General features: G+C 45.0%; 1 protein-coding gene across 1 annotated transcript; it reads right to left on the minus strand.

Annotated features, from left to right (window-relative positions):
• Positions 1-437: 437 nt before the first annotated feature.
• sema4ga (sema domain, immunoglobulin domain (Ig), transmembrane domain (TM) and short cytoplasmic domain, (semaphorin) 4Ga) lies at positions 438-21,959 on the minus strand. The gene is made up of 14 exons (XM_035531865.1): positions 21,670-21,959; positions 15,055-15,200; positions 14,728-14,790; positions 14,544-14,642; positions 14,322-14,415; positions 14,099-14,212; positions 13,655-13,809; positions 10,479-10,654; positions 8,595-8,742; positions 7,692-7,914; positions 7,425-7,540; positions 7,128-7,282; positions 6,922-6,983; positions 438-6,432 (listed from the first exon to the last, which is right to left on the minus strand). Exons 1-14 carry the CDS (start codon positions 21,800-21,802, stop codon positions 5,552-5,554), a joined length of 2,565 nt encoding a protein of 854 aa, XP_035387758.1. The 5' UTR covers positions 21,803-21,959; the 3' UTR covers positions 438-5,551.
• Positions 21,960-22,345: the final 386 nt, after the last annotated feature.

Consider the following 22,345-nt stretch of genomic DNA (forward strand, 5'->3'; position numbering starts at 1 on the left):
CCTAATTGTGAAGCAAAAGCAGTACACCCTTTAAGAGGTAGAAGATGAATGTGTGCTTCGCTGACTTTTTGTGTTTTCAGATTGCAGTGTAATGTTCTGCAGTTGCATCATAACTGAAAGAATCAAATAAAGCTATTTTTCAGTGAAATATTTTTGCACAGTTTAGAGTGTATACACTATGGGAATGTATAAAAAAAATACATAATAACCACAGCCTATGGAGATAGATAGCACTTGTCTAAATTTACATAAGAAAGAATGGATTGTGCTGCCATGACGCAGGTGTGCTAAATGAAGGCGGGAAAATGACAGCAGTGTGGATGTATTCTGGTTTTTCTGGTTGAGTTGTGGTGTCTGTGTTTCTGTGTTGACAGTAAGAAGGAATTACACATGTACTCAAAAAAAAAAGCCTCATGAAAACAAAACAAAAACCCCTCTGGCAGGTAAAAGATTTCAACTGTCAAACAGAAGTGACAAGAGTGAGCAGCCTTTCGCATGCAAGCTCCATCTGTTTGGCTGGTTGCAATGGAAAATGTCACACTTTGTTTCTTTATTGCCCATGGTAACAAAGGAGGGTTTACGGACAATGAAAAAGGTACAGAAAATATCAGTGTGGGATTAGAAGAAGCACAGTGCCCACTATGTTTTACAGCTCCGGAGTGTCCTAGATCTGGTCCTAGAGCAGTGGACGTAAAGGTCTGCTCCAGACTGCCCTTCAGTCACCCCAGTCCTACAGGGCCCAGCAGGGTCTGGACATCTACAGTACAAATCTAAATGAGGAGAGTTTGAGGGGTTTTTTTTTTTTTTTTTGGAGGGAGGTTGCTTAGCAACAAGTATGTACTATATAAGTCTCTGCGGTTCCCTTCCGTGTGTGTTTTGCCTGTCACAGCAAGGTAGCCCTGAATCCTCTTGCACTGCACAGCAGGACCCCTCACAACCAAATTAGCAGCTGATAGTCGAGGAGGTGATGCGTCTGTGACATTTCAGCATGGTGTGGGAGGACTCGAGCCCTCTGCCACTCACCACTGGACCGTGACCTTAAACAGTCCCAAGAGAACTTCACAAAGCCCTGTGGACATAGAGGCCACTACATGGAAATGAGTGGAGGTTGCTAGTGTGACTCACATTCGGGAGCCTGGAAAGCTTTGAAAAAAAGACAGAAAAAGAGAGAGACGTGGCAGAGCTCACGTCAGCACTGACTTCCTGAGTCCTGCGCGGAGCAGACTTTACTGAGCTCAAACATCCCTGTGATGGCATAAATTCTGTGGCGGATTTGTTTATCCAGAACTCCCTCGGGAACAGACAGCACATGCCCTCACATCCAGTTAATAGGTAATAATAATTTGACTGACAGCTGTGACAGCCCATGATTTTTTCACAGAGACCACCTTGTTAAATATGGACATGGAACTACAAGCCTGAATCTCAGTGCCTCACCCTACAAAGGTACTACTGAAACTAGATTTCTCACTCATGAGTGAAGGCTGTGCTTCTCTCTGTGAGCTTTCATGAGCCCAGCTGATTACAGCTTTACACAAAGATAACCCATGACTACTTACTAATTAGAATCAACTTCACTATAGTTTTAGTGCCTTAAGTTCTCAGAGAGGTTTTCACCAGTGCCAGGCTCAGTCACTCCTGGCCCTGTGGGACACCGAGAGAGAGAGCAGGGTGAAGTTTGATGGTGTGATAATGCTCTACTAGCTCCTGTTCTTACATCACACCACCAGCTGAAGCTCCAGAAATGAGCATCGATCCAACAGTAAGTTGTGTTTAATAGCATGTGTAGGAGTCTGAGCAATACCAGCTTATGAAAGAGTGACTTCGTTAATTCAAGAACTTTACGTGTTGTACTTTTACATGCTGGCAGATGAGGAAAAAACAAAGCAAAAACATTGGGCAGTATGTAACTGACACACATGCCCAGCAGTGTGCAGGGGAGAGAGCAGATTGTTCCGCCAGATGTAGAGAGAGTTCAACTCTGCAGGGAGCAAACAGAAGCGATTTAACGCACTGGCAAAAAAGTGAGCAGACCAACCTCTTCCAGCTCTATTTCCTTAGACGTCCTATATTACTCCCTCAGCTTCAGTGCTGTGTACTCTTGGCAAGTCTTAAAGTCTTGCACAGGGCAGCCCTTTAAGCCAACAGCATTTCTGTTTAAATCAGAGGTAAGCTAATTCAATAGGCATTGCACAGGTGATTCAGAGCCCAAAGGCAATTCCATGGACATGGTGAGGTTTCACTTGCTTAGAAAATACTTACATTTTGTTGTTGTTATTCCTGAAGCAAAAAACAAGCATGACGCAATATCCATACAAGAGCCTAACGCAGCTCTTGTGCAGGCATCAACATTGTTGATTGGGATTGAGATTAACTGATGTGAAAAGTAAACATGCCCAAAGGTTGAGCTTTAACAACAGGACACAGTGTTCTGCAGACTGAGAAACCTAGGAAACATGCCTTATCCATCATCCTTTATGCCAATATGACCCAAAAGTATTAGTAGTGTTATTAGCAATAAAACAATAAGCCACACTCCATACTAAGCGGATTAATGGAGTCACATTCACATACATATTTACTCTATGCAGTTGAGCCCAGGCATGTTGGAACACACAGCACAGGGTGACAATAATTTCTCTCAGCCTGTTTCATCATGGCGACAGGCCTGTCTGAATGGCTTCATTACATGCAGGCCAGAGGCTGCCTACACACTGCTGCCCACCACTTTAGAAGCAGACAACCATGTTCTCAAGTGACTGGGAAATGCAGTCTGTTTAGCACAGAAGCTCTGAGGAGGTTTTCAGAATGTACAGTTTGTTCTTCATAAATAGAGTTTTAGTGCAGGTGTATAGATTAAAGCTACAAGCACTGAAAGTAACTGGATCATTTTATGAGATTGATATTTTGTGTTAGAGAATTTAAAAAATAACATGCTTATGCATGCATCATGAACAAAACTCAGATAATATAAATATTAAGATCAAGACTGTACAATCATCTGAAATAAATACTGCCGCACTACTGACATCTGATGTGGAGATGCATAGATGTCAAACAGAGACTCTTCAGAGACTTTTCTCTGGTACACTACACAGGGCATGGGAGTTGAAACCTTCAGGGAGTACATCTCCCAACTCTTTACTCAATGTCAATTTAAAAAACAACAACAAAACAAATCAAATTAAATTGTGCTTGTATGATGAATCAGTACCCTATGATCATTACTTTAAAGGAACTGCTAACCCTCTGCTCAGAGCCAAACCTGGTTTGATGGCAAATTATTTCAAAACAGCACATGAGGTGAAGCATTAAAAAAACCAAAACAAAACAAATAAGCCCATAAATATCATATGTAAAACATTATCTTATGGTTATGCACATAAGCAGAGAAAAATGCAATCCCTTAAAGAAGCCCTGTAATGCGATCTGTGTGATAATGTTCCACAGTCACACATATGCAGCTAGTTGACTCTCCCAAGCACAGTGATTTCATCCCTCATGCCTTTAACTAAACAAAATGCACCACTTCTAAACGTGTTTAGCAACAAACTAAAGATGAATGGGCCTAACCATTATTTCTCGGTTTCATTTACATTCAGTCGCCAGCCTCTCCTTTGATCTCCATTCTCTCTGATGCCGTGTGCGGTTTCCCCTGCCTCACCTTTGAATTAAGCCCACATTCAAGAGGGATCTCTGCCCCAAACCTGCCTCAGCATGCCAGATGCAATCTCACACGTCAGACTCTTCCTAGCGAGCTGGGCCAGAGGGACCGAGAGCATGCGGGCAGGGACTTGAGTTCATCTCACGTGCTGTCTGAGCTGGCTGTTATCAGGGGTCTCAACGGCCCTCGGGGGAGAGGAGAGGGCAGACAGGCATGTAAATGTCTGCCCCCCTCATTACAGCATCAGAGTAGGGTGTGCACACACATTAGAACAACCAGTCACATGACTAGTGTGGAAAGGAGGGGTGAGAGGGCAAGTGGGAGGAGTGAGCTGGAGATGCAGCAAGTGAAGGGAAGATGTGACTATAGCTCATGAGAAGCTGGAGTGAGAATGGATGGGATGAAGGTGAGAGATAGAGAGAGCGTGCGAGAGCAAGTGAGAGCTGATCTATTTATCAGCACAGCCCATCTCGTTTGTTTGGTGAACATGTGGCCCTGATGTTTTGTGCTTAGCTTCACTGCACTCTGCATTCAGACAGAGCCCTTCTCTCCATAAAAACACTGTGATACTGATCAGTGTGACCTCACAGAGCCCAACATGGGCTTCATCCAGAAACATTTATAAAATATGATCAAGAGAATACTGAAACTGTCTTTTAATCATATATTATAGTACGAGTATATGCCTCTCACTACTTTACCCATTATTACCCACAAATCCTGGCCATATAAGCCCAATTTGTCACCGTTGTTTTTATCATCTGATTCCTGGAAGAGGTGGCTGTAATTGGGCGAGTAAAGAGGATAATCTCAGAAGGTCAAGAGCAGTTTACCTTTGTTGCCATGGTGAATTGGCAGGTGAGAGTTTCTGGAGATCCAGTGAAGTCAGCAGGGAACTATTGTCTGATTAACATTGTCTGGTTTTGACAATGCTGACTCAGTCATAAGCCAATTCTTCAAAACAGAGTGGATCTGAACCACTAACGCGGAAGGATCATGATTTACTGGTATGTTTCATTTTGTCTAGGATTTAAGTTTCTCAGCTGTAGGATGTGGTGTCATCAAATTCATCTAGTGATTATTAAACCACTTTAAACTTTGACCCAATGTGGGACAGATCAGCATTTCATCCTGGATCCAGAGCTTCCTTTCTCACCCTTAACATTCTCTGAGAACAGGCATCATTCATAACACATGCTCACTGCTCCTAAAGTGCATCCAAGTAGTAAATACTGTTGTTCTCACATTTTATGAAACAGGCTAATAAAAAGCTTCCATTCTGCATTAAATGGTGCAGATTTGTTAGTTCAGATTACTGTGGTCAGCATCAACAAGAAAATAGAACTACACAACAAGAGAAACTCGACATTTAGTGCATTTCAGCAGTATTGCTCGAAAGCAGTCATGTCCAAATCAAATGTACATGTAAATGTGTCTATCCAGAGAGCAGTCCCTTTACATGATGAGAAGTTCACTTCGGCGAGGCCATATGCTGCAGTGCAGGCCTTTGGCTGTCACACGACGCTGTCACCATAGAGACCGAGCTCTCTGATAAAGTGTCTGCTGCTGTGGCTTTGCTCTGACCATTTCCCCTTACCAGTGGATCCCACCATAGCTAACATTTCTCCAGTGTTTTTCAGAGGTAGATTATCCATTGTGTGTTTCACTGTTCTTGAGTTTTCATGCTCAGTGACTATTCTTTTAGCTCTAAATAGCTCTGGTTTGCTATATTGTTTGACAAGAGACGACTTCATCAGTCAATCTATTTTCCATTTCACTTACAGTGCAGTCAGGGCTTTAAAGGAATCAAACTGCTCTCTGACATTTTAGCACATACTTGTCGTTAAATCACCGCACAACAATGGGAGCTATATTGTTCCTGTAGCTTTATACTGAGCTCTCGTCAGGTTTGCTACACAGCTGCATGTGCTTCCTTTTCTCTAGGATCCGGTTGAGCTCTTCAGTGAAAGAGTAGTACAGAGGAGATATTGTGTCTCCATCACTTTGCCTAAGTAACACATAACTATTTCCATTCATTTTGCGTAAGACGCTGGGCAGGGTGGCTGAGAGACCGTTGGTGTATTCAGTCTCAGAGTTGGGGAGAGGCGGCGGGAGGGGAGGTGCAGGAGGAAGCTGGGCCTCCCCAGGCACGATGTGCAGCAGGCCATCGTGCGTGTCCACCTTCCCGTTGCAGTGGCTGGAAATGGTCTTCAGCTCCATGTGGGTGTTCTTCTTCCGGTCAGCCCGGGCGGCAGCACGGAGGGAGTACTTCCCCCGCCTGCCCTGCACACAGAAACCCACGTAGAGCAGGACAACAGTCAGCACCAGGCACAATCCGCCCAGGATAGTAATCAGAGAAAGGTACATGGCTTCCATGTTCCTCAGGGACAGGAACTCCAAGTTTGGGGGCAGGGGGATAGGAGCAGGGTGTGGGCTCTGGGGGGCAGGGCTGGTGTATGGGGGCAGGAGGGTTGCCTTGACGGGAGGCTCTGCGCGCGGGTCTTGCTTCACGGTCAGGGCGTAAACGACAACGGGGACGCGGACACCGTTCTCTAGGGAGAAGCAGGCATATTCTCCGCTCTGCCCTGGCTGAGCCCCGATCACCAGCAGGCCGTCGGTGCCGATACGGTAGCCGGAGCCGAGGCCGTAGCCCTGCAGCTCCTGTCCCTGCAGGGTCCACTGTGAGCTGGCCAGGTTGGAGGCCAGCTCACACTGCAGCAACACGTCATCCCCAGCCATCACGTAACGCATGCGGTGGAGCGATGGGGCTGAGAATAAACACACACCTCATCAACACAATGTAGCAAGGTGTTACAGTTCCCTGCATATTCTGAATTAAATGTAAGGGAACGCAGTAGTGCTCTTTTCACTGTGACACAGGTTTTGAAAATAAACACCATAACTTGCATTCCTGAACTACTACTACTACTACTACTACTTCACATTTAGACCAAGAATGTTACAACAACAAGATTTCCTATGCAGCAGCTTCTTGGTAAACGGTTAACACAAGAAACGTTTAACACAAAGAGTATCCCTCCACTTAACTTATGCATAAAAAGTAAGTTTAAAAAAAAAAACAATATAATGGGATTCTAGGTGCAGAAGATACATTGCATAATAAAGCTTAAGCTATTTAGAATGGCACATGGATAACAGATGCAGTGTTTAAGCAAAGATTCCAGCGACTGTTCTATTGCCTTGATGGCTCTGGGCCCTCCTGTCTGATGAATACAAAAAGAAATTAATATTCATACCATCTGCTGCTGACTCCTCACAGCCCTCATTCCCATTTAGGATGTCTTGAGTCAGACTGGATCTGTACAAATAACAATAACCCAATTAGTCCCGGTTGAAATCAACCTGATCCTGAGAACCAATACTGAATTTTCAAAATAGCAGATTTACAGAACTTAGTACTAATAAATTAGCATTGAAGACATGTATTTCTACACCATTTTACCTGTCTGTGTGTGAGGTGATCTCCACACATTCCTTCCCGTCCCATGCACAGAAAGGGTCACGTGCTAACACACAGTCTGTGCAGGACATGTACCTGCCGCATGTGGAGAGGGGCAGCTGCACGACTGCAGAAGGCGAGCCCACATACACACTCATCTACAAGTCAAAGATCAAAACAGTTTGACATGAACAAACACACACACACACACACACACACACACACACATCAATTCATAAGTAACACAGCTTAGTCATCAACATATATATAAATATTTTACAGTTTCATTGGTGTAGTGACCTGTTTTGGAGAAATGACGATACTGTCCACAGGCTGCGGCTCTTCAAACAACTGCAGCTCTTCGATAATGTGGAGCGCACCTTTGACCTCCACTGCTCTCTGTAGCCAGCCCTCATCTGCAGCATGTAAACAGCCAATGAAACGAAGCACTGTCTCAAAGCCTCACAAGCTACACACGAATTAGGGCCATCACCCTGTGTCATCCTTGCACTCTTATGGAATTTCTAACTGATCTATCTGAACCAATGAAGAGCAACCAAAGGTCACCTGTGCCAATGAAGAGCATGTGGTACATCTGGCCATCCAGAGCAGCTACTTGGTGCACAGCTATCTTAGTGTAGTCCACTGTCCTCTTGAAAAGTAGAGGGCGCTGTCCCAGAGGGAGGATCTGCCTGGACATAAGAGGATGGCGACGGACAAAGTGCAGCACGTCGTCCGGTAGGTCAGTGGAGAAGTTGATGCCTCTAGCTCTGAGTTGGTCAGTGATGCACTGAGAAGCAAAACAAGTAGATAACACACACTGCAACAACCTTGCTAATATGGCTCAACACTACTGTTCCAGGCTGCCATAACCACTGTGGGAATGACAGTTTGTCCAGAAATTGCCATCAAGTGATGTTCACTATCTAAGACATGTCTGCATTAAGCTATTCTAAGCTGGAAGTACATGTAAGCATGTATTGCCACCAACGGCTTCTATATTGCTGTCCTGGGAGTTTCTTTGAGCTGGGAGACAAATCATAAGTCTTTATTCTCAAAAATTCTGGGACACACTAAACAGCTACTGAAACTGAAATATGAGATGTCACAAGCCCACGAAGGCGCTCATTAGAAAACATCAGGGCTTGAAAATCAACCCCACTTTATCAGCCAGGCATTTCTGCCTGCTCCTAATCTCCACAGCAATGAGCTCTGATGATATGAGCATTTGGGGTTTGCTCCCCCAGCACCGCTCTCTTTAGTCTGATCCTGTATCCGTGTGCCCCGCAGGGCTGCTGCCACTCCAGAAACCCGAGCCACAGCTGGACACACGGAATCGGCCAGTTGGCTGCATCAGAGCAGGATGGTAATGTGTGTGTGTAAGTGTGTGTATATATGTGTGTGTGTGTGTGTGTAAGTGAGTGAGAGAGAGAGAGAGAGAGAGAGAGAGAGAGAGAGAGAGAATCTTACCGATCCGGGCCGTGGCTCTGGTATCTTCCCTGTGTACTCTGCACTTCTGGGGTTGCCATCCTCTGTGCTCTCCATATAGGGCCCATCGAAGGCCTGCCGGACATCCGCCATGGAGTAGCGGCAGATGGCTGAGGCTTTGATGCTTTTCCTGAAGAGTGATAGTGGCATTTACTGCACTTAGTGCAACCTCAACACAAGCACAGCCAAAAACTCCAGCAAATATGTCAAAGACAAAACTTAAGACTTAATGCTGCCATTCTTTTGAATGTTTGTGTTGAAGGATGCAAAGGGCCAAGAGAGAGAAAGAGATGCATGCACTGATAAAAAGTACTGAATCACTCCAGGCCTGCCAGTATTCACAATCCCCGCCTCTGAGCCTCCCCTCCTGTGTTTGTTTCTCAAGGTCTCGGCATGCTGGCACAGAGCTTTCATAGGCCCTCAGGGTAACCATGGCAACTTGGAAAATGTACTACAGATGTATCAAAAAGTGTGCAAGGGATATGATGAAAGCGGGATGGGGGAAGGAGAGCGGGACAGGGGCGGATCTCATCAAGAGCTCCGACCCATTCATCTGCCGAGTGGACAGAGTGGCAGGGAGACAGGGACTGGGAGAGTGGCACCAGAACAGGGAGACAGCAAACTGCATGGAGTGAAGAGAGATGCAAGAGCTTCAAAGAGAAGAGACCAACAGTGGAGAAGTATCGGGACCAGGGAGCACTTTGGTTTAAGAGTGTCTGCCTGATTTCTTCTTGCCAGAGTCGCAGGAGTGCACAAACACTGTCAATGAAAAATGTGCACACACGGGCAAATATACACACGCACACACACACACGCACACGCACGCATGCACGCACACACACACACACACACACACACACACACACACACACACACACACACACACTTTCTGCTACAGCTTATGATGTGAGCACAGGAAAAAAAACAACAGTTCAAACTGACCTTGTAGGTCACCTCAAACAGCTACTCAGAGCTCAGATGACATACTAATACATACTAATAATGCCCTCTCTGACTCTATCCTCTCTTCTTTCACCTCTGCCCTGTTGTCTCTCAGTCAGCAGACACCACGCGCTTCTCTGTTCACGTGTCCATCTCTCATTGCTCATAAGCTTGTATGTGTCAAAGCTCAAACCAGCCTGCTAACTCATCAAAACGATCCATCTCCTGATATCAGAAGCACCAAAACACGCCCTCACCTCATTCAGAACTCCACTTTTTGACCTCTTTGCTAGCATTATAGCTTGGCTCAATAATGTTTTTTAAAAGAAAGCCGAAAACCATTAGATACAATGTTCACACAGTGAAGCAAATAGCAGATAACAGGTCCCTGCTACAGACTACAAGTACACACACACACACACACACACACACACATACACGTTCGCAGGTTTTGGCAAGAAAGTTTTGCACCTGCGCATCTTCAAATCTCCTCCGCGAGGTCGATCAGCTTATGAATAAAAGATAACACACACTCCAGGAGTCCAGAAAACCTGTCAGCGGTGTTCTGTGGGGGTTTCTGAGCAGAGCAGGCATGCTCAGCAAGAGCCTCACTGAGCCCCAGGCACATAGTCCACCCAGCCCACTCGGCCCAGTCAAACACTCCCACCCTGCTGCTCCCAGCCAGCACGATCCTCATCAGCTAGAGCTTCCTCACCCAGTTCTTGGAGCAGATTCCACGCAAGCAGCTCATCTCCATCTCAGCTGCATGGCCAGGTCAATCCAGACACAGACTGAAAAAGTCAGGCTTACCTTCAGAAGGAAAGCATTTCCGAGCCAGGTGCAGGTGCTGGAGCTCAGCCCACGATAAAAGGCTTCATATCACACAAAAGGGAGAGCCTCGCATAAAGGAGCCCAAACACTTACCACTCCAGTCCAAAGATGGCGTAGAGAACAGCATCCTGGGCTCCGGTGTCGTCCAGCACAAACACACCACGCAGCACGTTGAAGTGGAACTCATAGGCAGGCAGCGAGCACACCAGACGAGCCTTCAGGAACGACGTCCATTTCTTCTGCAGGGTCAGGAGGCCACCGCGGTCCCGCTGCAGAGAAGCAGAGCAGAGTGAGCAAAGAAGAGCTGCAGTAAGACAACCCAGCACTGAAATACACACCATGGACAGAACCTTCACATACACACACACATATGCCATGGACAGATCCTTCACACACACACACACACATACACACACACACACACACACACACCATGGACAGAGCCTTCACACACATACATACACACACACACTCACACACACATCATGGACAGAGCCTTCACACACACACACACACACACACACACACATCATGGACAGAGCCTTCACACACACACACACACACACACACTCCACGGAAAGAGCTTTTACACAGACACATACAGACACTCACACAACATGGACAGAGACTTCACACAGACACACATACACACACACACACACACACAAACACACACACACACATACACACACACACACATACACAAACACATACATACCTCGGACAGAGCCTTCACACAGACATAATGAATACAAGCATAAAGGACACCAACAGGAAAAAGGTCTTCACAGGAATTAGCATGTTGCACCCATTAAGTAATCTGTATAGCATTTAATATTGACACCATATATATAAAGATTAAACATTCAATATTTAATAGGCATTTACTATTTCCTGCATTTGAGACTATACTCTGCCTCAAGCAAGTGCAACAGGAAATCTAAACCTGTCAGTAAAGGTTTACAGTCCTGCTGCGCTGGGAAACTTAACCTTAAATTCTATTAGTGAAAACTGAGACTCGGGCCAAATGCGAAGCACGCTTAAGTTTGCCTCTGTTTTTTCATTCATGGAACAGTTAGCTGCTCTTGGCACTAGTACTTTATTCTGCTGTCAGGAGCATGGTGGGAAATGAGAACAGATTGGATAGGATTGGATTGGGGCTTTTTTCTCTTAAGGAAGACATTGTACATCCTGTCAGTTGGATGGGGCAAATTTAATTTTCACGCTGCCTCCCTAGAGGAGGACCGCTTTTATTGAACTCTCTGCCAAACATGTCAGCATGTGTTTTCGCCCGGTCTGGAGTCTCCCTTGGGCCCCTGTGTTGAAACAGGCCCAACACCATGAACGGCACTGAAGCACGTGACAACAGCATCTTAAAAGAAATGGAAGAGAATGGATCATCTCCTGGAATTAGCAGCAGATCTTCTGACTCTACCAGAACTGGTTTTTGACCACTGTTGAATGGATAGACTTGTTTGCGGACTATCAACTCTCAAGCGACACAACTGTGATGAAAACCTCCAGAAACATAGCTGTGTCTCAGTGTGTCTGCACCAGCATCACACCCATTACTGAGACTCCTCCATGTCACTGACACAGCTGTGTAACAAATGTCCCAGGACCGACTGAACTGAACACTGGTGAATAATGGGTGTGTTAGTGAAAGTGTTTGCAGTGAGATTAAATATTGAAAATAAAACTCTGTAATCATCCTGAACAAAAACCTACAATTTCTCTTTAGGTACTATGGCCAAACAAACAAATTTAAAAAACACTGAAATAAAACAAAAACAAAGTACATTCTGATGTACATTCTGTTTGATTTACAGAGGACATTGAGGAGGACAATGGTTGTAATTTTAGTTTATGCAAAGCCTCACCAAGTTTGTGTTTATAGTGCATTTCACTGCAGGCATGCAGATAATGAAGCTTAATCTCCTCATTAAAGTGACCCTGCTGTGTGGGCTGGAAGAGCAAGGCTGTGCGGTGCCCAGCAGCCTGCTCAGGTCACCACGTGCACACTGCCGGCACCAGGATCAGCTCAGGCACGGTACAGCTTCTGCCCTCCTCCTGGCTTTATCTTGCCCTGCGTTGGTAAATAAATACACCAACGCAACCTAATTTTCTGCATGAATGACAGAAAGACAGAGCCATTTTCCAAAAAGTCCAGTTACTTTTTCCACACAGCCAGTTGACACAGATCAACCAGTACCACGTTGGCAGCATTCATAAATATTCCAAGCTTCTCATATCTGGTGTGAAATGGGCTTAGAACCAAGTGAAGGATCATAAGGAAAGACGATTAGTCTCCAAAAGCCCTGCACGCTGTCTGCCACTAGTGTTGGAGGCAGGGAGCAACCAGGTCAATATTCAGCTAGCAGTAGCAGCTGAGGTTTGGATTGAGCTGATGGGACTTGTAGTTCAGTGTGAACCTGTCATTGTCAATGCGGCATTAAATAAGCAGCCAGCTGCGTCCTGACCTTGAAGGCTGTGCCAGACTCCTAATGCCAGCCACACCAGAGCATCCTGCCCGAGGAAACAGGAGGGCCCTCACTAATAAGCTTCCAGTGAGCAGGAGGTGTTACCCAGGAAACAGCGAGCATTGCGGGGGTGGAGCATCAGTGTGAGACACGACGAGCAAATAAGAAAAGCTAAATAAACGTGGACATGCTGCAGTTGTTGAGTGCCGGGTGAAATCCCAGAGCGTGTGGTCATGCGAGGCTGGCACAGTGATTGGACATTGACGCCGAACCACGGGGTCGAGAGGGTGGACACAGAGGAACGCCTGGGTAAAAGAAGCGTGAACCAGACAGGCGCTGCTGTTAGGGGCCCTGTGGAGAGCTACACTTGAAATTACGAGCATTCTGAGGACAAAGTTCTTTCCCCGCTGAGAAGAAAATACTCTGGTGCTCAAGCACATGCACACACACACCCCCACCCCAAATACATGTCCTCCCTTTTAAGTGGGTTTAGTGGGTTTAGTGTTTATGAGTGCATGTACAAGACTGTAGACTATAATGAAAACAGATGTCTCTGTTCAAATCGAATTCTGGTGATAAAACAAGGAACGTATTAGATTATTTCACAAAACCTAAAGTCGTTTCAGTTATGCAAAGACACGTAAAAGGTAAAATGCTGCCTAGCTCCTACTTCATCGGCACTTCAGCAAATGAACTGTCAGTGCGCAGCTCCCTGACATCCATCACAGGATAAGATGGGGTCTGGAGGTTAGGAACGTGTGCCGGGAGCAGGAGTGCCTTGCGCCGTACCTTACACACGCGGGCCACGCGCGCCACCCTGCTGTGGCTGAAGTATGGGGTGTGCTCCTCGCTTTTCTCCGTGAAGAAGAAGTACACCTTGTCGTCATCCCCCACAGAGTTGTTCACACTCTCCCTCAGCAGTGCTGAGCCCACGAAGTCCGCCTCTGTAAGGGAGCACACAAACACGTCATTAACACACAGTACCGCCACAGCAGACAGGACAGCCTGCAATCCCTCTGAACCACAGCAGGAAGTGATGGGGAAAAAACAGTGCTGTATTAAAACGGAAGAGGTGTCTTAAATGCACTGTAGGCAAGCAGTGATGTAAACAATAAATCATGCAGGAAGTGGGCATGGGAAGTCATTCAGCTGGACACCTGCGACAATGCAACCGGCTGTCTATAAAGAGCCTGATGGATCAGAAATGCTTGCCATGTGCTGGGATAAACTGACCATGAAGCCAGCGAGTGGGGGCATCCTCTGTCCTTAGTGTGGGGTTTGGCGAGTTCCTGCGAATGTCTGGAGAGCTCCAGAACTCGTACTGAGAGGCTGTGTACATCTGTCCATCTGACAGGAGGGATGGGTCCAAGATTATACAGGAATGGCATTAAAACAGGAATATTGAAAATAGCATTAAAAAGGCTACTGTGTAAATGGCTGGTGATTAGTGACTTACCAGCAATCAGGCCAGTGTAGCCTTTTGCAGGGTCATATGGGCACTTCTCCCGACCCTCCTCAAACACAGAAGAAATCTTAAACTCTCCACTGTTCTGGAAAAGCACAATGGAACAAGCATATCATTCAGCCTAAAAACCTCTGGGGGAGTGAAGTCTTAAGCATAATTAAAAATTAGATAAACATTAGATATATGACATTTAAGATCTGCAGTCCTACTTACAATATATGCACATAGTGGACTGAAAGCATGAGTTCCACAAGTATACAAGTGGGTGCTGTTGAACCTCTGCAGGAATCGGATGTGATTGAAACACTCTGTCTGTAAGAGGAATTGAATGTGTGTCAGTGAGGTAGAGAGAAGTGAGCAGAGGTCGAGACACAAAAGTGAAAATAAAGGCCTCCACCTTGTTATCTTTCCCAATGTTCAGGCAGAGCTGCTTCTGGTCTTCTGGCGCCTCCCAGTCAATCTGCACAAGTGAAAAATTAACAAATTTCTTTACCCCTAATCTCATCAAGTCACATTCCGGGTAATGCATTTCCTGTGACTATTTCGAAACACCTAGTGGTACTGATATCTCAAGTGTGTAAACATATTTTTTGTTATATTATTCTGACAACTTTTGCATGCAAATGTGGGTAGTGGCTTTGCATGACTCATACAGGTAATCACAAGAGAAAGATTAGTGAAGGACACTGAACCCTGCAGGGCAGGCTGAACGAGTGGCGCTTACGGTGCGTCTGGAGCCGGAGATGTTGGGCGCGTGCAGGGCGTACAGAGACCCTCTGGCACCCACGTACAGCACACCAGCCTCCTCCTCCAGCAGCAGGGTACTGTAGTTCAGAGCTGCGTCACTAAAACGCCTGCACCCCCACAGCCCTGAAACACACACACACACACAGAGTGTCAGAAATGTAGGAAGGGCCCTTCCAGAGCAACATGTGTAGAGCAGTTACACTAATGTATCCCTGTTTCCTAGTTCTCTTTACATAGATCCATTCTGCTGGCGATGACATGTTTATGTGACTGTGTTTTTCTGTTGATACTGGAAAAGCAGTGACACATAGCAACAAGGACAGACCAACACACACACACATACAAGCACGCTTCACATCCTTCCTCTCCTGTGTGGGGGCGCCTCTGGCAGAACACCTCTATATACGGTGAGGGACAGATTGTATTCTGCATCATGATCTTCATTAACAGCCTTCAATCAGCAGGTGGGAGATGCATGTCAAAGCTGGAGAGTGACAGAGGGGAGTCTCAGAGAGAGAGAGAGAGAGAGAGAGAGAGAGAAAGAGAGATGATGGGCCTCCCTGTGACTCCCTGCTGACATAGCTCTCTCATTTCCTTCTATAGTGCTCCACACAAACACAATGCCTTATACAGTGTTCCCTTAATATCTATCTCTCAATAAAAAAAAAACACAGGCACATATTTTGTAACTTGCTTCAAGCTTTACTTTAAGTTCATACACTTATTCTCTATGGGTGTGTGTTGTATGCGCACGTGTCGGACTAACTTTATCTACAGAACACTGGCAAAACTATTTAACTCACTCAAAGATTTCACAAAAACCTCTCTACAGATAACACATAACACCACAAAACTTCCCACATACAGACATCCACACACATGCAGAAAAGCAAACCAAAGATCACAGATAAAGCAGCACATAACACAAGCAAATGAGAAGAAGAAGAAAAGGATCAGTCAGATCAGTATTACAATGTACAATATGTTGTAGGGAACTCACAGTTCACTACTATGCTTAGTCATAGCCATGGAGTCAATAAATCACATTTGATGTATAAAGTAGTGATAAAACCTGCAATCACAAATTACACAGAAGTAGTGCCATTTTCTGACGAACTGAGCAGGAGACAACAAAATGAGTGTAGACTATGCCCTCAAAAACACCTGTAATCAGACAGCTCATGCACTTCCTGGAGTTTTCCTGACTACAGTAATTCTACTGTGACCTCCATCCTGCAGGAGTAGTATAAAAGAACCACTTGTGGTCCACCTGGAGTAAGCAGCAATAGAGCACCTCTCTCGTCTTTGCTGTGTGACTGATGTTTCTGTGTTCCATGCTCACACACACACACACACACACACACACATACACACACACACACACGCGCATACACACACGCACACGCACACATACACACACACATGCACACACACACATGCATGCATGCACGCGCACACCCACACACACACAGAGCTACAACAGGACACAAATATAAAATATAGGCCAAAATAAAGTAGCAAACATTGATCCTCTGGGTAACTTGAAATGCCTTTAAACTTTGTGAAAACTATTTAGACAAGGAAGAACTACCAGGTGTACTTAGACAAATGATCTGGCCTTCTCTCTCTCCAGTGGAGCTCCTATGGGAAGAACCTGACTGCTCGAATAAAGCACATCCCACTGGTCACAAAGAAAGAATGTCTAAAGGTTTGAAATGCAATAGCAGCAATATACCTGCTAAGAATTCATGACAGGATGCCTTGAATCTGTCTGGCTGGGATTAAATGGAGCCTTTTGTTCTGTGTTAATAAACATTTCACTGCCTGTTATCACTTGAAAAAATTGTTTCTTATTTTTTTATAAACTTAGTGTTGCTATCAAACGTTTGGCCTGTATTTTACATGCACATAATACACACTACCTTTCATTAGTGTACCACACATGATGGATCAGAAGCATTGCAAAGCCAGTGGTTAAATATTCTAAATTAATTGTAAATAAGGTTAACCTGACCAGACTATGATTATATGGACACAGGTTAATAGCTTTAACTGTGTCACAAAGCAAACAAGCATGTAATGACGATGTCATCACAGACAGAAACCCCACACAACCAACCCCTCCCCCTTACCAGCTCTAGAAGTGCTCGTAGAACTGGCTTATACAGTGGGAGATCTTCAGTTTCTGGGCTCTAAGATTCCATGATGAGTAATTACCTTTTTTGTTGTCAAGCTGGAGTGTAATCCAGCACCCGTGGCTCACAGAATCAGGCGAGACAGTACAGACCCCGCACCATACCTCACCCAGCTGGGCAAAAGCCAAGAAAACCCAATTTCCATCTATAATACCAATTATACCTGCTCTGTAAACACAGATGGGACCACAATATTCACAATATATACTACAGAAGTATACAGAAAACCAGTGTCCATTCACAGCTCAAATGTCTGCATATTGATTACAATCTCCACATTCCAGTTTCTTTAGCAGCTTAGTGCCTGTTTTAAATAAGTCACTCCTCACCCATCTATACACACATACACAGCTTTTAAAGCTTAACAGCACTTCTTGTTAATGTGTAAATGTCCCACTGATAATCAGCTAATCAGTATGAGGTCATGACATGATTCAGTTTTTGTGTGTGTGTGTGTGTGTGTGTGTGTGTGTGTGTGAGAGAGAGAGAGAGAGAGAGAGAGAGAGAGAGAGAGAGAGAGAGAGAGAGAGAGAGAGAGAGAGAGAGAGAGAAAGAGCTCCAGAATAATCAGTGATACATGAAAAACATCTCCAATTAATATCTTTAAATTTGTCTGAATGTTTGATAAAAAACAGAAAGAAAGAAATTTATCATGTTAGATTTTTTTTTTAAAGGATTTGAAATGTGAGTTTGAACGAAAAAATGAAAGACAATGAGAGAGACTAAGTGAGAAGAGAGAGAGAGAGAGAGAGAGAGAGAGAGAGAGAGAGAGAGAGAGAGAGAGAGAGTGCGTGTCTGTATTGCCACAGATGATCATTTACTGAGTACACATCTATGAATGCTTTATCCAGGCTAGACCAGCAAAATCATGGTGCAGTATTCACTTTGACATTTCAGCCCAACATTTTATTCAAAATCACTCAGGGGCAGGGCCCTTAATAATTAACAACCACAATTATGGGGGTTGTGCACACGCATGCGAGTGTGTGGGTGCACTTTTACACATGCAGCCGTTTTGTATGTATTTTTGCTGTATTCATGCTGGACCCTGCATTCCATTGTGCTGTTCTCTCCCTGGCTATGGAACCTTCCTCTGAGTGTACTGTTGCATGAACCACTGCCCACACAGACATACACCATACTCAACTAGAGCAGCAGTGGCTGGGGCTTTCTCGGGGTGTCTGGGCAGGGCTATTACAAGCTACACCCAGCACGCGGTTCCTTTACGCATTAACTCATCTTTAGAAAAGCCTTGTAATGACATAAGAGTACATGAGGGCATTAACCCAGAAGACAAAAAGTAAACCCTGAATTTGTATGGACAGTATCCAGGTCCCTCCCACACGACCACATGAGAGGAACAGGCACACTGCGGAGGCATACTCACCTGTGAGCAATAAGCTCAAGCAATAACTCATTCTCTGGCTATTTGGAAATACCAATAAATCTAAATTACCCTTTAACAAATAACTGTTTTTTATTGTGTTCAATGAACATTCTGACCATTCTCAGATGTCCCAGAATGTTTTGTGGGAGTTGATGAATTGCAGCATTCACATGATCCAACAAACATGAATCATTTTGTTCATAATAATGCACACCAGCCTTTAACCATATCGCATCTAGGCCACAGAAATGTGTTGCTGTTGTTTTTTTATTATATCTGAAGACAAACTGCAATTGTAATATACCACAATACCACAATAACACAATACAATATTTTTTTCTATACTATGCAGTCCTTCTGCTTTCTGTGTGAGTTGAAGTAATTGCTCGGCCTGGGAGAAACCCACGGGGACAGGCTCCAAAGTCTCCTGACTCTACACCTGAAATGAGCTCTTCCTCTCCACCAAATACAGCTTCATTGTGTTCAAACTCAGTTTTCCTCTGTTGCACAACCCTACCTTTATTCAACCATCTCTTTCTCTCAATTTTCTGGCCTGTTCAAGTCAATGAAGCTTTATTGACAAAGCACTACAATTAGCTGAAATTAATAACGATTGTGTAACTAAGGCGAATGTAAAATAATATAGTATAGTGAATTCCAAAAAATGCAGCAGTTTTATGACACCACAATATTCAGTCTAAGGTACATATAGCTAATATTGCAATAAACGTCATACTGTTACATAATGTATCTACTGTGTATATCTCTCGCTGACCTTCCACCCGTTAGAGGCCGTGTTAGACTCCTCTCAACACATAACAATCAACCTCGTTACACCCCCTCCACCGCGTGCCACAGTCGCCCTCCACAGGAAAACAATTAATAGGTTCTAGGCAACACCGGACATTAGTTGTGTGTGTGTGTGTGTGTGTGTGTGTGTGTGTGTGTGTGTGTGTGTGTGTGTGTGTGTGTTGTTGTTGTTATTGTTGTCAAGTTGGAGCTTGCCAGCTCAGTGCAGGGAGAGGCCCTACTGTGGAGTGCACAGACCCATGTGGAGACAGGCCCTCTCTCCATGCTACCACATCACACAGTTAAGAGTGAAACATAGTTATTAAGTGCTGATTTATGCCTTAGTCTAGTGACAAACTATCGACTATCGGCCAATGGATGGCGTCAGGACGTTGGAGGGCTTTGGTGACCAACTGTTGCTCGTACTCCACACAGTTAACTATAGTTGGTGATCGCCAGTGATGTTTGGGCAATTGTGCATGTTGAACTGCCGTCAGCAGTCGGCCGTGAGGGAGAATTTTCTGATTGGCTGTTCAGTCACAAAACAAGATAAACTGCATAAGGGTTTCACACATTGTGGCTTTATCTACTGATACAGTGTGCTAGGCAAATATTATATTTTGCTGTATGGATAGTAGCTTGTTGTGCTAAAAATTTAGAGAACAGGGAACATGTCATTACCTTCACATTACCTACTGCTACTGCACCTCCCTCTTTGGGAGAGGTTTTTGTTTTTTGTTTTGTTTTTTGCACAAGCACGGAGCGTACCTGCATGTTGATCATCAGCTGTAGTATGTTTGGTGTGTTCAAGTGTAAATACTCACAGGTGACGAGGGGTTACAGTGAGCTGATGTGTTGGGCTCGGGGTATTGTGACTAGCAGGTTCTGATTGTTTCATAGTGCTGTTTTATTTGTAGTTTTAAAGCGATACTGATAAATGTCAAGCATGGATCAATTGGGCATGATCTCTTAAAGAAAGTAAACATCCAATCCCCTTCATGGGTTTTTCATCTTTGTTGTTTTATACAGTCCTGTCCATGCATGTATAACCATAACTGACTTCTCAGATTTACATAGTGTTGTATCCCATTTTATATTTGCTGCTTCATGAAATGCATTGACCCCCATTTGTCTCTATCACCTACTCGCTCTTGCAATCTCTCTCGTGAAGTTCAGTACTCATTAGACTAATTGATGTCTCTCTTTCCTACACATCTCCTTTTATCAATGCTCACAGGGCCAATAAATGAAAAGAGAGGTGGAGTGGAGCAAAGCCCAGACACCTCACTAGCCCTGCGTGATGCTGGTAAATGCTGGAAGTGTTGCTAAGTATCTCAATGAATAGATATGTCCTTGGCAGGCGCAAAAAGATTGAATATGTGTTGCAGAGAGGTGTGGTATGAGGGAGAGAAAAACGGAAGGGACGCCGAGTGTGGATGGACCTGAGATGAACGATAGTATGACAAGATTACAGGCACACATTTGCATACAAATACCCACGCATATGCATACAGACACACAGTCACACACACACACAGAGACAACTTACATCAGCACTATCATCACTCACTGCTGAAGGCGAAAAAACACACAAGCCCATCCTCCATCAGTTACAAACATCAATGGATGATACAAAAACACTTCAGCTTTGCCAGTCTGGTTGCTAAGCCAGATTCAAGGTTTTGCACACATTCTCAGTGAGAAGGGGCTAGAGGAGCGGGTCAGAAGCAGAAGACAGTCCCTCCCCGTGTTTGTGGAGCAAGAGCCGACTGGTGCTGCTCAACCCTGAGGCTCTGCCGTAGCCATCGTCTGCTGCGTCAGTGCCCTGCATGGTCGAGTCAGTGAAGATCTCGGGACAGCCAACCCTTCGCTCGCACTGTACGTTTAAGAGTTTGACACCTTGCGTTCCCCACGCCTGTATAACTCCACTCAGGAGATAAAAGGAAGTCTCAAGTCACCTCATAATGCCTTAATGTCTTTGACTCTGAACCATGCTGTTGGGGTTATTATTGGGCAGGAGCATCTTCAGATTTAAAAAATATAGGCTTACTAATTTGCCATAATGTTCCTCTGCATTTGCCTTTGACAGTACTGCCATAAGAAACCTTCAGCAGAGTAGGATTATCTAACATATAACTACACACACACACACACACACACAGAGTGTAACTCTGTAACAGGGAGGGCATGGAAGATGGGCCAGGAAATAACAGGCTCATACCAGTGTAGAGGACAGTGGTTCTGGGAATCACATCCAGGTCCAGAGGTGGTCTGAAGGGATAAGCCCACAGGGCGGACATACTGCACAGCAGCTGCAGGTAGGGCAGCCAGGCCACATCACTAGTCATCCTCATCACTGCCAGTCTGCCCAGGAGGGCTGAGCACTTCAAGCTTACCACACCCCCTCGTCTTTCAGCACAGCACGGTCACTCGTCTCAGTCGAATACAAAATGAAGTGCACCCTTTGATGATCTCTCTCTTCTCCAGTGCGAGGTGCCAGCAGTCCTACCTCATTGTAATCTGAGGGAGAAAAAAAAAAAAAGTAAAGCACAGAAACCAACCAGGTTGGGAGGATGGCCCGAGACAGCCTGGGACGCACTGAGGCTGCCCCGTGCACGAGGCCGGGCCACTGGGCGATGAAGACATTCAGCAGGAGCTGCAGCTCAAAGCAAGGGTGAAGAAAAGCAGACAGCCAAGATCCTCAGGCTCTCCTGCATGACATCCAATGGGGCCCTTAAAAGGGCACTGCCACAGGGAATGCTGCTTAAAGTGGCAGAAATTACACTGAATGAAAATGTTTGTCATGAGTGAACAAAAGAAAAATAAGAGAACGAGAGAAAGTTACATGTTCATCAATACCGCAAAGTGTGTTATAAAGCAAAGAGTTATTATAAAAT

Source organism: Electrophorus electricus, chromosome 11, assembly GCF_013358815.1.
Source record: "Electrophorus electricus isolate fEleEle1 chromosome 11, fEleEle1.pri, whole genome shotgun sequence".
NCBI classification, from domain to species: Eukaryota; Metazoa; Chordata; class Actinopteri; order Gymnotiformes; family Gymnotidae; genus Electrophorus; species Electrophorus electricus.

Coding starts and splice junctions, on each gene's coding strand:
- sema4ga (XM_035531865.1), bottom strand. CDS start 21,802: ATGAGGATGACTAGTGATGTGGCCTGGCTGCCCTACCTGCAGCTGCTG. Junction 8,743..10,478: donor GCCATCTTTGGACTGGAGTG/GTAAGTGTTTGG, acceptor ATCACTCTTCAG/GAAAAGCATCAAAGCCTCAG. Junction 7,283..7,424: donor TCGTCATTTCTCCAAAACAG/GTCACTACACCA, acceptor TTTGACTTGTAG/ATGAGTGTGTATGTGGGCTC.